The sequence below is a fragment of the Carlito syrichta genome, unplaced genomic scaffold (genome assembly GCF_000164805.1).
Source record: "Carlito syrichta isolate Samal-C Ts95f unplaced genomic scaffold, Tarsius_syrichta-2.0.1 Scaffold307324, whole genome shotgun sequence".
NCBI lineage: Eukaryota > Metazoa > Chordata > Mammalia > Primates > Tarsiidae > Carlito > Carlito syrichta.
In genome coordinates this window covers 562,645-574,906 of record NW_007251420.1, presented here as the reverse complement: position 1 = coordinate 574,906, position 12,262 = coordinate 562,645, and the positions used below count along the sequence as shown (strand labels likewise).

General features: G+C 40.4%; 1 protein-coding gene across 6 annotated transcripts in view; it reads left to right on the top strand.

Annotated features, from left to right (window-relative positions):
* The window catches only part of DGUOK (deoxyguanosine kinase), a 36,850-nt gene that overhangs the window by 5,226 nt on the left and 19,362 nt on the right, over positions 1-12,262 (top strand). For 3 of the 6 annotated variants that reach the window (XM_021715711.1, XM_008064383.2, XM_021715709.1), the window contains exon 2: positions 7,162-7,274. The exons of the other annotated variants lie outside the window; for them this stretch is intronic. In XM_021715711.1, coding sequence (XP_021571386.1) covers positions 7,162-7,274 — 113 coding nt within the window. The remainder of the gene's footprint in view (positions 1-7,161; positions 7,275-12,262) is intronic. 6 annotated transcript variants of the gene reach the window in all.

Genomic DNA, 12,262 nt, shown 5'->3' with positions numbered 1-12,262 from the left:
TGACAGAGTGAGACTCCAACTCAAAAAAAAAAAAAAAAAAAGAAAGAAATTGGCTAGAATGAGTGAATAAAAAGAAAGCTCCATAAAGCAGGCACTGTCTTTGTGTGTTGTTTGCTGCAGTACCCAGAGTGCCTTGCATCCAGTTTGTCGAATGAATAAATAGATGAATTGGAACAGTTTGGAGCATATAGCCAGTTTTGTGGCTATTGTAGTAGTTGGAGGGACGAGAGATGCAGGCCTGAACAGAAAATGGGGGGACAGAGAAGTTATGGTTTGAGAGAGATTTGAGAGAGATTTTTGAAAGTGGGATTGACAGGCTTGGTGGCCACTTGGAAGTGAGGGATAAGGAGGAGTAGAGGAGGATGACACAGGTTTATAATTTGGATACTGACTCAAATCGTTGAGGATGGGAACAGACAAGGAGGTGGTCTGTGGAGGCAAGAGTGATGAGTTTTGTGTGAGGTACCCATGAGACATACAGAGACAGATGTTCTAAGGCAGATTGGAATATGTGCCTGAAGTCGTGAGACTGGAGATGGGAGCTGAGGTTTCACACGTGGAAGTTGTTGACACATGGGGGTATGGTTAGTTAAGCCTTGAAAGTAAATGCAGTTGCCCAAGAAAAGGGTGATGCGTACTGGGGAACCTCAATCTGCTCTTTTTACTTCCATCTCCCACTACTGTTCATCACCCCACATACCCTTATGACTCTCGCCAGACAGAATTAGTCACTGCCTCCGCTGGGGGCTGATAAAACATTTTGTACCTACATCTACTGCAGCATTTGAATTCTGTTGAGGTTGTTTGTGCATTCATCACCTTCCCTGGGTTGGAGCCACTCATTCTCTTGTTCATCTTTGTATTGTTTGCTGGCACTCAGCTCCTTGTGTGATCCATTGTGTTCATCAGTATTGACCAGATTCTTGAACCTGTGGTATGGCATCCACTATGGTATCCACTTGGAAGTTAGTCATTGGTACTCACAGAAGGAATATCTTAAACTATTCTGTAAGTCAAAGATTTTCTTTAGTCACAGGTGGCATCCCCAAACAAATCAGAATGAGAGTACCCATTTGGGAAACTTGAACAAGAAAGATGAACCCCTGTCCTAACCAAAGTCAGGTTTGTTTAGAGGGGCTCTCCTTGTATTCTTCTGTTCTACATCCTGTAACTCAGATCCTGAAGGTACAGGCAGCATGTAAAGAAAGTAGACCGGTGAGGGAGCAACAAGGGCATCTAGCATGATTTATGAAGCCATATGCAGTGTGTGATTGGAAGTCCAAAGCTTCCTACCTAGAACCCCAAAAATAAAAAAAATTAAATACCTACCCTGTCATTTACAGCTACTCACAACTAAAATGTATTATCGTCTTCCAAAGCCAGTTATTTTATGATTACAGACCTAAACTGAAGAAAAGATTGCTGTGTGAAGTATTATTGTCAGTGAGTCATCTCAGACCATTCTCACTTTTTATTTTCAAAGATCTAACCAGAGAGGAGGAAGCTGTTTTATACTTTTCATTCTAGAGACTTGTACAAATAGCAGTGGAAGGCTTCCCTAATAACGTTTCCTCCAGTATTCAAAACTAGTGATTTAACATCACTAATATGTGTCTTTTTCTTTTATTGGCCATAAATAATTGGGCAAAGAATACTGGAGAAAAAAGAACCTATTTGTTTCAAATACTGTATAGTAGATTCTCTGTTTCTGTGATTCACCTCATTCCATCCATCCATGCTATTCTCAGTACCTGGCTCGATACTCAGGATGCGAAACAAATAAGTTTCAGTCTATGTCTTCAAAAAACAAGTTCCCAGTATAGCTGTAGAGAATGATGAGTGAACAAATAATTACAGTGTAATACTTCAGTAAACCAGAGCAGGTAGTAATTAACTCTGCCTAGAGATGAAGTGAAGCTGGAGGGAGTTCAAGGAGGCTTCACAGAGAAGGTGGCAGCAGAAGGTTGAATTACCTGGTAGACATAGGTGGAAAAGAGGGCTTGCTGGATCAGTGGGGGTCTTTATGCTGAACAGGTAACTTTGGATCGTACTCTGGAAGCTGTGAGAATCTTTTTTTTTATTTTGGTGAACATCTTACCATGAAAATAAAATAAATAGAATCAAGATAACGTATTGTTTCTTTTAAGCCTGCTGACTGAGTTTTGTTTTGTTTTTTGTTTTGGGGGGGGTTTTAGTTGGAGTCTCACTCTGTCGCCCAGGCTGGAGTACAGTGGCACACTCATAGCCACCCCAGCTTTGACTTGCTGGGATCCATCAATCCTTCCGCCTCACCCTTCCAAGTAGCCGGAACTACAGGTGCATGCTACCACGCCCAGCTAATTTTTTATTGTAGAGATGAGGTCTCGCCAAGTTGCCCGAACTGGTCTCGAACCCGTGGGCTCAGGCAATCCACTTGCCTCGGCCTCCCAAAGTGCTTGGGATTACAAGCTGAGCCACCGAGCCTGGCCTGAGTTTTATTAAGGGCCCAGAATGCTTTTAAGCTGAGAATGTATATGATCATGGGAACTCAGTTTCAGGGTTGGAATATGAATTCCTAGAGGGCAAGAGCTCAACCTAGTTCATCATTTTAGTTACAGTACTACCTACCACTTAGTAGCTATCCCATAAACATCTGTCAGTTGAATGAATGAGTGAATGAATGCAGCTTCAGATCCTGAAATAAGGACTTTAAATTTTGTTTGAAAGAAGTTTTTAAACAGATATTAGATGGTTTTCAATTTACTGCCTTTGTTTGACTCTGGCAAAGGATTTCAGAATTGGATTTTTTTCTTCATGTTTTTCATTTTGTTCAGGAAAAGAAAATGTCTAGGGGTGAGACTATATATAAGAGGAGGTGCTCATGAAATGCAACTGTATTAAGCTTAAGATAATAGAATATATTATTTTGGGTGTTATATCAGAGATTATCTTACTAGATTTTGGCATTATGTAACTATAGTAGGCATTGTAGTTTATAGGCAAATTTCTGGGAAGAAAACTCCTGGTTTAAGAAAAGATGAAGCCGGGCCCGGTGGCTCAGCCTGTAATTTCACGCCTTGGGAGACTGAGGTGAGTGGATTGCCTGCGCCCGCGGGTTCGAGACCCGCCTGGGCAACTTGGTGAGACCTCATCTCTACAATAAATAATAATAAAAAAAAATTAGCCGGGCGTGGTAGCGCGCACCTGTAGTTCCAGCTACTTGGAAGGCTGAGGCGGAAGGATCGCCGGAGCCCAGCAGGTTGAGGCTGCAGTCGCCGGGAGTGGCCACTGCACTCCAGTCTGGGTGACAGAGTGAGACTCCAACTCAAAAAAAAGAAAAGATGAACATTCACTACAGAACTCTCTGGTCCAGCTTCTGGAATGACAATCCTAGAACTAACAGAAATCAGTGTATCAGGGTAATATATTCTAAGAAAGTGCCTCCCACCTTTTTTAAGTCATGGCATATATAATAACTTATATAGAACACTGATAGTCAAGGCCCTAGGGAAGGTTTGATGGTGCTTATGAGGGCTGATATCTCTCACAATTCACAATACTAAGAGTATATTGAAAGATGACAGTTAAACTGGGATCTAACTAAATTGTCTGAGATAATGGTGTCCTAAGAGGCCAGCATTGCCTGAAGAAATGAGACTTTTTTTTTTTTTTTATGGGGGTACAACTCAAGGTGAGAATGTGAGGTATACAAATGGTCATTATGCAGGTGAAGTGAGGCTTTCTGTAGACAGGGGTGTTCTGGTCACCAGGAGGAGGCCTAGCAGTGGAGACCAAACACCACCACTCTTATGAAGCCCCTGGGAACACCTTAAAACATGTCTTAAAAAACAAAACAGCACCCAAACAAGAGGAAAAAATTATTATGATCATGTATCACAGCACTGAAAAAGTTATGCTGTGTCTGGGACTTTGAATTATTTTTAAAGTAATTATTTCACAGTTATGGGTGTGCCTGGCACAACTTAGTTCTAGTGGAATTAGTTTGATACTGCCCTGGATTAAACCCCAGCAACATGGATGGCACAGCTCTCAGGACCGTCTACCACCATTTACTGTCATTCTATGCTAAAGCTGGCTTCTGATTATCAAACTGGCTTTCCAGAAGCTTTGGAAGGGGGCATGGGGTGCTGGCTGCCTTGAGTAGTAGATGTGATTGTTCCAGTCATTGGAACCGTATATTTCCCGTTACATTTAATTTGTTGGCATTCTGGAGTTTGTGTGTTTAAATCACATGAGTCAGTTTCTTGGAGTCCTGACTGCCCCTAGATGAACAAATAGTATCTGGCCTCAGAGGTGAAGTTGGCATTTCCTAACTCTCAGAGTCTATCTTTCCCATGCGCAACAGTTTTTTTTTTGTTTGTTTGTTTTGGGTAAGTGTTTTTAACTTTTAAAAAGTAAGTAATTCTAACAATTATTCAATCCCGGCCATCTAACAAATCAATTACCTTTATCTTTTAATGTCAATTAAAATAGCTTTTCAGCCTTAGGCAGGGACCATGTTTTAGATTTATCAAACCTGAAATCTAAATATTGACAACCTAGGCAAGAATTCTAAGCTAGAGCCTACTCAGGACAGGTAGTTATTTGATAAAATACAAACTTAACCAATTAGTAACTGCTCTAAGTGGTAGGAATTCACTGTGTGGTAGAGAAGTTCTGAACTTCATGGAAGAGGTGGGATCTTAAGCTTGGTGGGAGAAAGAATTTCAACACAGGCTTAGAAGAGCAGGGGAGGGCATTTATTCATTGGAGTGTGGGAAGAGCAGAGGCTGAGCAAATGTGAAAAGGCACACACAAGTTAGGTGGAGGTGGGAACAGAAAGACGAGCATGACTGTACAAAATACGCAGATTCCTGTTTGTTCTTATCCTGTCTATTCAGAGAGGAGTTGGGGTGGTGTGTAGTAAATGTCATGTATTGGATGTGTGGGCTTTTGTGCTGAGGCATCAGCACTTCCCATCAGTAACCATGAGTGACTGTTAGAATTGACTGAAAGGGTGCCCCCTTCTTCTCTTGAGAAAAATCATTTCTGATAGAGGATATTGAGCTCCGAGTACAATCTTAAGAATCATTTTTTTAATTCTTCACATATGTATGTTTTAGAGGGAACTGTGTTTTATTCATTCAGCCAGGTCATTAGGTTGGACTTCGTTTTCCATCCTGCAGCAGCCCCATCTTCTAGCTGAAGAAACAATTAAAATAGCAGTGATAGAGTCTTACCCAGAATACCAGACCAGCCACAAAAGAGGTTTAGCAGATCCAGCTTGGAGGTGTCAGGATCTGGAAAGCCTTCACACAGGAGGTACATGTGAGCAGAAGCTTGAGGATTGAGTAGGAGTTGGCCGGGTGGAGAGAGGAGGTCTCCAGGAAATGGGAAAGTATATGCAAAGTTACATTTGCAGGAGAGAACATGGTATGACTAGAGTTGCAAGGAGTTTGGTCCAGCAGGAGCATGGGATGCCTAAAGGAAAACTGAGACCAGAGAGATACATGCAGGGATCAGATCTTGTTGGATTTCATAGACCACACTAAAGGGTTTGGATTTTGTCACAAATGATTTAGGAAGCTGTCAACACATTGTAAGCAATATCGTGTAAATGATATTCATGTTCAGTCTGGCTGCAGTGTGGAGGATGGTTTGAAGAGAGCAAGGCCAGAGTCAGATAAGAGATGATGAGAGCCCAGTCTTGAGTATGGAGGTGGGAATGAAGAGAAAAGGACGAATGGGAAACATTTAGAAACAAATGCAAAAGGACTTGGTGGTCACCAAAGGTTTGGCCCAGGAGGAAGAAGCTCTAACAGTAAGTGGTTTGTGCTGCCAAACCCGGAGGCTCCTGGGATACAGGAGGAAGATTAATTTGGTAAGAAAGATGATTAATTCATTTAGAAAATATATTGACTTTGAGGTGTTTGTGGGATGTCCATGTGGAGATCACTGGACTACTCTTAAATAGTATGTCTGGAACTCAGGGAGGTGTGGGCCAGATACTGGTGTAAACGGGAAAAGATAACTTAAATGTTATAGTGTTACGTTAATTTCATCTCCAAAATGCTTCTCCAAACAGCCACTACTTTTCATTCCTCTGCCATCACCCTGGTCCAAGCTACTATTATCTTTTAACTAGTCTGCCTGCTTCCATTTCATCCCATTCTTACACAGCTGGTAGAGTGATCTTTTAGAAATGAGAAGGACTCTTGTAATTTCCCTACTTAAAATCTGTCATCACTGACTTCCATTGCCTTCTCAACATGGCTACAAGGCCTTCTGTGACCTGGCCCTGGGTGGCCTGTCTGCAGGGCCATACCCATTTTAAGCCACTCTTCTCTGTCACTTGCCCATGCTGTAGCCACACTAGCTTCTGGGACCCGGATTTCCCTTCTGTTTTGTTGTGTGCCAGGTTCTTTTCTCTTGTAGTCCTTTGCTTATGCTACTTCCACTGCATGGATTGCCATCTTTCGGGTCTTAACCTCAGATGTCATTTTTTCAGAGGAGCCTTCCCTGGCCTCCAGAGCTCCTGATCCGGGAGAGGTGTATATATGCACAGGTCCTACATTTTTCTTTCCTACTACTTAACACAACTTGTTAGTAGTTATTAGTGTATTGGTTTACTATTTATCACCCGTACAAGCTATGTGAAGGCAAAATCCATTCTGTGTTTTGTTTACCATAGTAGCCCCAGTGTCTGACAGTCCTGAGCCCATAGTCAGCACACTGTACAATTTTTAGATTTGTTGAATGAATGAGGATCATAATCATTTTCATTTTCTATCTTGAAAAACTTGTCATTTTTATACTGTCTCAGAACAAATAGGACTGTGACTCAAGCTATACAATTTATGTAGTGGGTTTCTTCTCCTTTTGATGGTTCTAGAACATTTTCAACTGTTATTAAATACTCTTTGCCCCGGGAAAGTTTGGACATGAACCTTCCAAATCAGATCTTGAGAAAATTGTTCCTCCCTGCTGCCTGAATTCATTATGGCAGCTCTGGTTATCATGGCCTGATCCATTATCGGGCTGACAGTGATATGACTGCTGAGTTTGAAACTGAAAAAACTGGTACTTGTGCCCTTGAGTTGGGCATTTGTGGCAGTTTAGTAGCAGCCTTCTCCTTCAGCCCTGATTTGGGAAGCCTCCCAATACATGCTGTTTGCATTGCAGCTGTGGGAAAGTCCACCTTTGTGAAGTTACTCACGAAAACTTACCCAGAGTGGCACATAGCAACAGAACCTGTAGCAACATGGCAGGATATCCAGGCTGCTGGCACCCAAAAAGTAAGTTTTCATTTGTGGTGGGTAATTGGCAGGCATGGGTGAGTAATCTAATTGTAATAATTTAATTTACTCCTAGTGGGTGAAATAGCCCAGTTTGAGTCTCCTTTTTAAAATAACTTCATTCCAGAAAGCAGACCACATACACCAGAGAGGATATGACTTGTTTGAATATGTTTAGTTTTGATTTTTGTGGTTTTTATATGTCTGTATAAGTGACTGCCTCTGTTTTTTGTGGTTTCTTAAAGCATGTCCAGCCAACATAGCTTGGAAGATGAATTTTGTCATTCTTACTCTTGAGTATGTATATTATTATTATACATACTCAAGAGTAAGAATGACAAAAGGAAGCTGACCATTAGGATTAATAGTTAATTATATTCAATAACTTTTTAAATAATAAAGTCTTAGATAACAGCTGGCATTTACAAAGCTCATACTATATGCCAGTCTCTGTACTATGCCAAGCACTGCATGTTTCACTTACACGTTATGGCTTAGGCCCTAGTGTCGGGTCTACTGCTTTGGCAAAGGCTGTAGGGTTGGTTTCAACACTAGCCACATCAGTGTGAGTAGAGAAAGACCAGTTTAAGCCAGGCTCGGTGGCTCAGCCTGTAATCCCGCGCCTTTGGGAGGCTGAGGTGAGTGGATTGCCTAGGCCCGCGGGTTCGAGACCCGCCTGGGCAGCGAGACCTCATCTCTGCGGGGCGTGGTAGCGCATGCCTGTAATTCCGGCTACTCGGAAGGCTGAGGCGGAAGGATCGCCGGAGCCCAGCAGGCGAGGCTGCGGTGGCTGGGAGTGGCCACTGCACTCCAGTCTGGGCGACCGAGTGAGACTCCAACTCAAAAAAAAAAAAAAAAAAGACCAATTTGGACATGAGCTTCAGAGGTAGCTGGGGAGTGGCAGCACCATGCCTCCTCAAGCTCTGCGAACTCCTCCTGCTGCCACCTGGAACATTCACTGTGTGGTTCACCGGTTTTTAACAATTCTAATTGTTAGGCATTTCTGCCTTGTATTGAGCCACGTTGTACCTCTGTGACTCTGACTCATTGGTCCAAGTTCTGCCTCCTGAGTCAATGTGGCAACCCTATGTATAGTTGAAAGCAATGATTTGTCTTCCCCCTCAAGTGTTTTTCTCTTTCAAGCCAAAAAGGCCTTTCAGAGCCTTTCAAGCCAGCTTTCCTTCAGGCTTTTCTTATGAAGTAACTTTGTCTAGGTGATGAGCTCGAGTTTGTTCATTTTCCACATAGGGATTATTAAGGATGATACTCAGAACTGAGCTGGACATTCTGGATATCGTCTAAATGGTACAGAGTATCATAGAACTTGTTCTGGGTGATGTTTGTATTTTATTCCAACCCAAAATTGTGTTATGTTTTGTGGTTTGCATATCATGCTTATTGAGGATTTGGGGGTTTTTTTGAGTCAGAGTCTCACTCTGTCACCCAGGCTGGAGAGCAGTGGCATACTCATGGCCACCGCAGTCTTGTCCTGCTGGACTCAGGTGATCCTTCTGCCTCAGCCTTCCAGGTAACTGGAACCACAGGCATGTGCCACCATGCCCGGCTAATTTTTTAATTTTATTTTATTGTAGAGATGAGGTCTTACCATGTTGCCCCTTAGCTCAGGCAATCCTCTTGCCTCGCCTCCCAGAGTGCTGGGATTATAGGCGTGAGTCACTGGTCACTGTGCCCAGCAGAGGGTTTTTGTTTTTTAAGTTGTCTTTTGTGTGTGTGTTTGTGTGTGTGTGTGTGTGTGTGTGTGTGTGTGTGTGTGTGTGTGTGTGAAATTTACTTTTCTGAATATGCCACAGGTCATCTGTTGGGCTTGCAAAATATAGTCATGTGCCACATAATGACATTTCAGTCTGCTGACCACATATACAATGGTGGATATGGTAAGATTATAATACTGTATTTTAACTGAACCTTTTCTATATTTAAATACATTTAGACACACAAATACTTAACATTGTGTTACAGCTGCCTGCAATATTAAATACAGTAACTTGCTGTACATGGTTTGTAGCCTGGGAACAATAGGCTAGAACATATAGCCTAGGTGTGTAGTGGGCTATATATCATCTAGGCTTGTGTAAGTACACTGTATGATGTTTGCACAATGACACAATTGCCTAAGGAAGCATTTCTTAGGACATACCCCTTTGTTAAGTGACATGACTGTATATACACACATTGCTGGGTTTTTCCAGCTTCAAGAGGTAGAGCTTAATTCTACCTTTGAATGCAGGCTGGACTTAGTGACTTGTTTCTAATTAATGGAGTGTAGCAGAAATAAGAGAGTGTGACTTTCTAGGGTAGGTTAAAAAAACATTGTAGCTTCCATCTTGCTCTAGGGAAGCCAGCTGCCATGACATGAAGCAGCCCTATCAAGAAACCCACACAATGAGGAACTGAGCATCCTGAGATCAGGGGGTACGTGAGTCTTCTTGGAGGTGGATCCCTCAGCCAGTCCAGCCGTCAGATGACTGTAGCCTCAGCCAATATCCTGACTCAAACTTCATGAGAAACCCCGAGCCTAACCAGCTTCACAGACCACCTAGCCTAACCAGCTCCCCAAATTCATGCTCCATAGAAACTGAGATAATGTTTTTAAGTTACTAAATTTTGGCATAATTTGTTAGACAGTAATAGCTACTTCTATAATAATACTCCTGTAAACCTATTATCTAGAGGTAAAATGGCTAACATTTTTGTCCTTTTAGGCTTCTTTCTACAGAGGAGAAAATGTATAGATTTTCAAACACATAAATGTATAAAAAATATATAAATGATCGGGCATGGTGGCTCACACCCATAATCCCAGCACTTTGGGAGGCTAAGATGAGAGGATTGTCTGAGCCCACGGGTTAGAGACCAGCCTGGGCAACTTGGCGAGATCTCATCTCTGCAATAAATCAAAAAATTAGCCTGGCTTGGTGGCACATACCTGTAGTTCCAGCTACTTGGAAGGCTGAGGCGGAAGGATTGCCGGAGCCCAGCAGGTTGAGGCTGTGGTGACCATGAACGTGCCACTACACTCCAGCCTGGGCGACAGAGTGAGACTCCAACTCAACAAGCAAACAAAAAACCATAAACACATTTGCTTTTTTAAACAAAATTTGCGATTGCCACTTGCATGTCACTTGATAGACAAAGTCTTCCTTTCACAGTGATGTCATTTTAATGGTCACTGTATCCTGTATAATAGAAATACCATTTAGTTGTTCAGTTCTCTATTTTGAATATTTTTCTAAATTTTCTCTATTACAAACAATGTTGTAATGATGAATATCCTTGTAGCTACATTGTTTTTCTTTTCAATAGCCAAATTTTGTGTACCTACATGTATTATTCTTAGGATAATCTAGTAACTGAAGTTTCAACAGTCAAAAAATATGCATATTATTGACACTTTTGATATGTGTTACAAAACTTCCCTTCAGAAAAGTTGTATCATTCCCAACATATAGAAATGATAAATATTGGCTGGGTATGGTGGCTCAAGCCTGTAATCCCCGCACTTTGGGGAGACCAAGGTGAGAGGATTGCTTGAACCCACTCATAAGCAGACCTTGAACAACTATTGTAATACTATAAGAAAGGGATTGGCAGTAGTGGGAAACTGCCAGGGAAGTCGGAGGGACACGTCATCAACAAGGATACCTGCATAATGAACATTTGTATACCTAACCCTGAATTTTACCCCACATATTTGAAATTAAAAATTAAAATCGTATCAATCTTCTCATTCTCAGCAGTATTAGATATTATTCCTTTTCATCTTGCTATTGTAAGTGGAAAAGAAATTTTTTTTTTATTTTATATTTCTTTGATTACCATTTAGTTTAACATCTTTGTTGTCCATTTATTATTATTCTGTAATAATTGCCTAGTCATACCTCTTGACCTTTTTTTTTACCTATTGATATCTTCATCTTTTTATAATGACTTTATAAGAGCTCATTGTATGTTAAGTTATTAACTCCTTGTCATATATTCCTATTTTCCCCAGTTTGTCATTTTTCTTTAATCTTTATATATAGTATATTTTGCAATACATACTTTCTTTTTCTTTTTGCTGGCTATGACTCTGTTAAAAAGCTCAGTTTTACCCCTTATAGTAATCCCACTAGTATTCTTGTTTAATTTATTCCTAAGCCAGAATGTATATTTTGTTGATACTGTGACTGAGATCTTTTTTGCTGTTATCAAACTGGTCCTTGCTGTTTTAAAGTAAAACAATTGATTGTTGTATTTGTCTTGTATGACTTAATTTCTCTCTCTATGACTTAATTTTCTCTCTCTCGCTCGCTCTTTTTATTTTGCTTTATTTTCTTAGGGTTTTAGGAAATTATAGTTGTCTTTATAAAAAGCAATCATTCAGAGGAGTTTTCTGTTTTTTTGTTTTCTTTCATTGGTTAGAACTTCCAGAACAATATTAAATGATAGTGGGGGTAGTCTCCTTATCTTGTTCTGTCTTTAATGAAACTACCTCTACCATATCAATGCTAAGTTCTCTTATTCATTTCAGTAAACCATTCATTTAATAGACCTTCAATGGAAGAGTACCCTTATATTACTAGAATATTTACTCTTTTTATGAGGAACTAATGTTGAATTTCCATCACAAGAATTGTAGCATCTAGTGAGATAACCATGGAATTCTTCTTTTAAATATCTTGGTATTTGTCATAGATTTGATAATGGTAATTATCAAATAATGGTCTTTGCGTTTCTAGAATAAACTTTTTTTTGTTCATGGTGTACTATTTCATTAATTTGCTAATATGTTTGGAATTTTGCATGTATATTTATAAATTTGATTGGCATTGCTATTTGTGCGTACAGTTTTTGACAGGTTTTGCCATCATGGTTATGAAAATAAACTAAGAAGTTTTGCATCTTTTTGCCATAATAGGAAAATGATAGAAATCATATATATATATATATATATATTTTTTTTTTTTTTTTTTTTTTTTTTTTTTTTT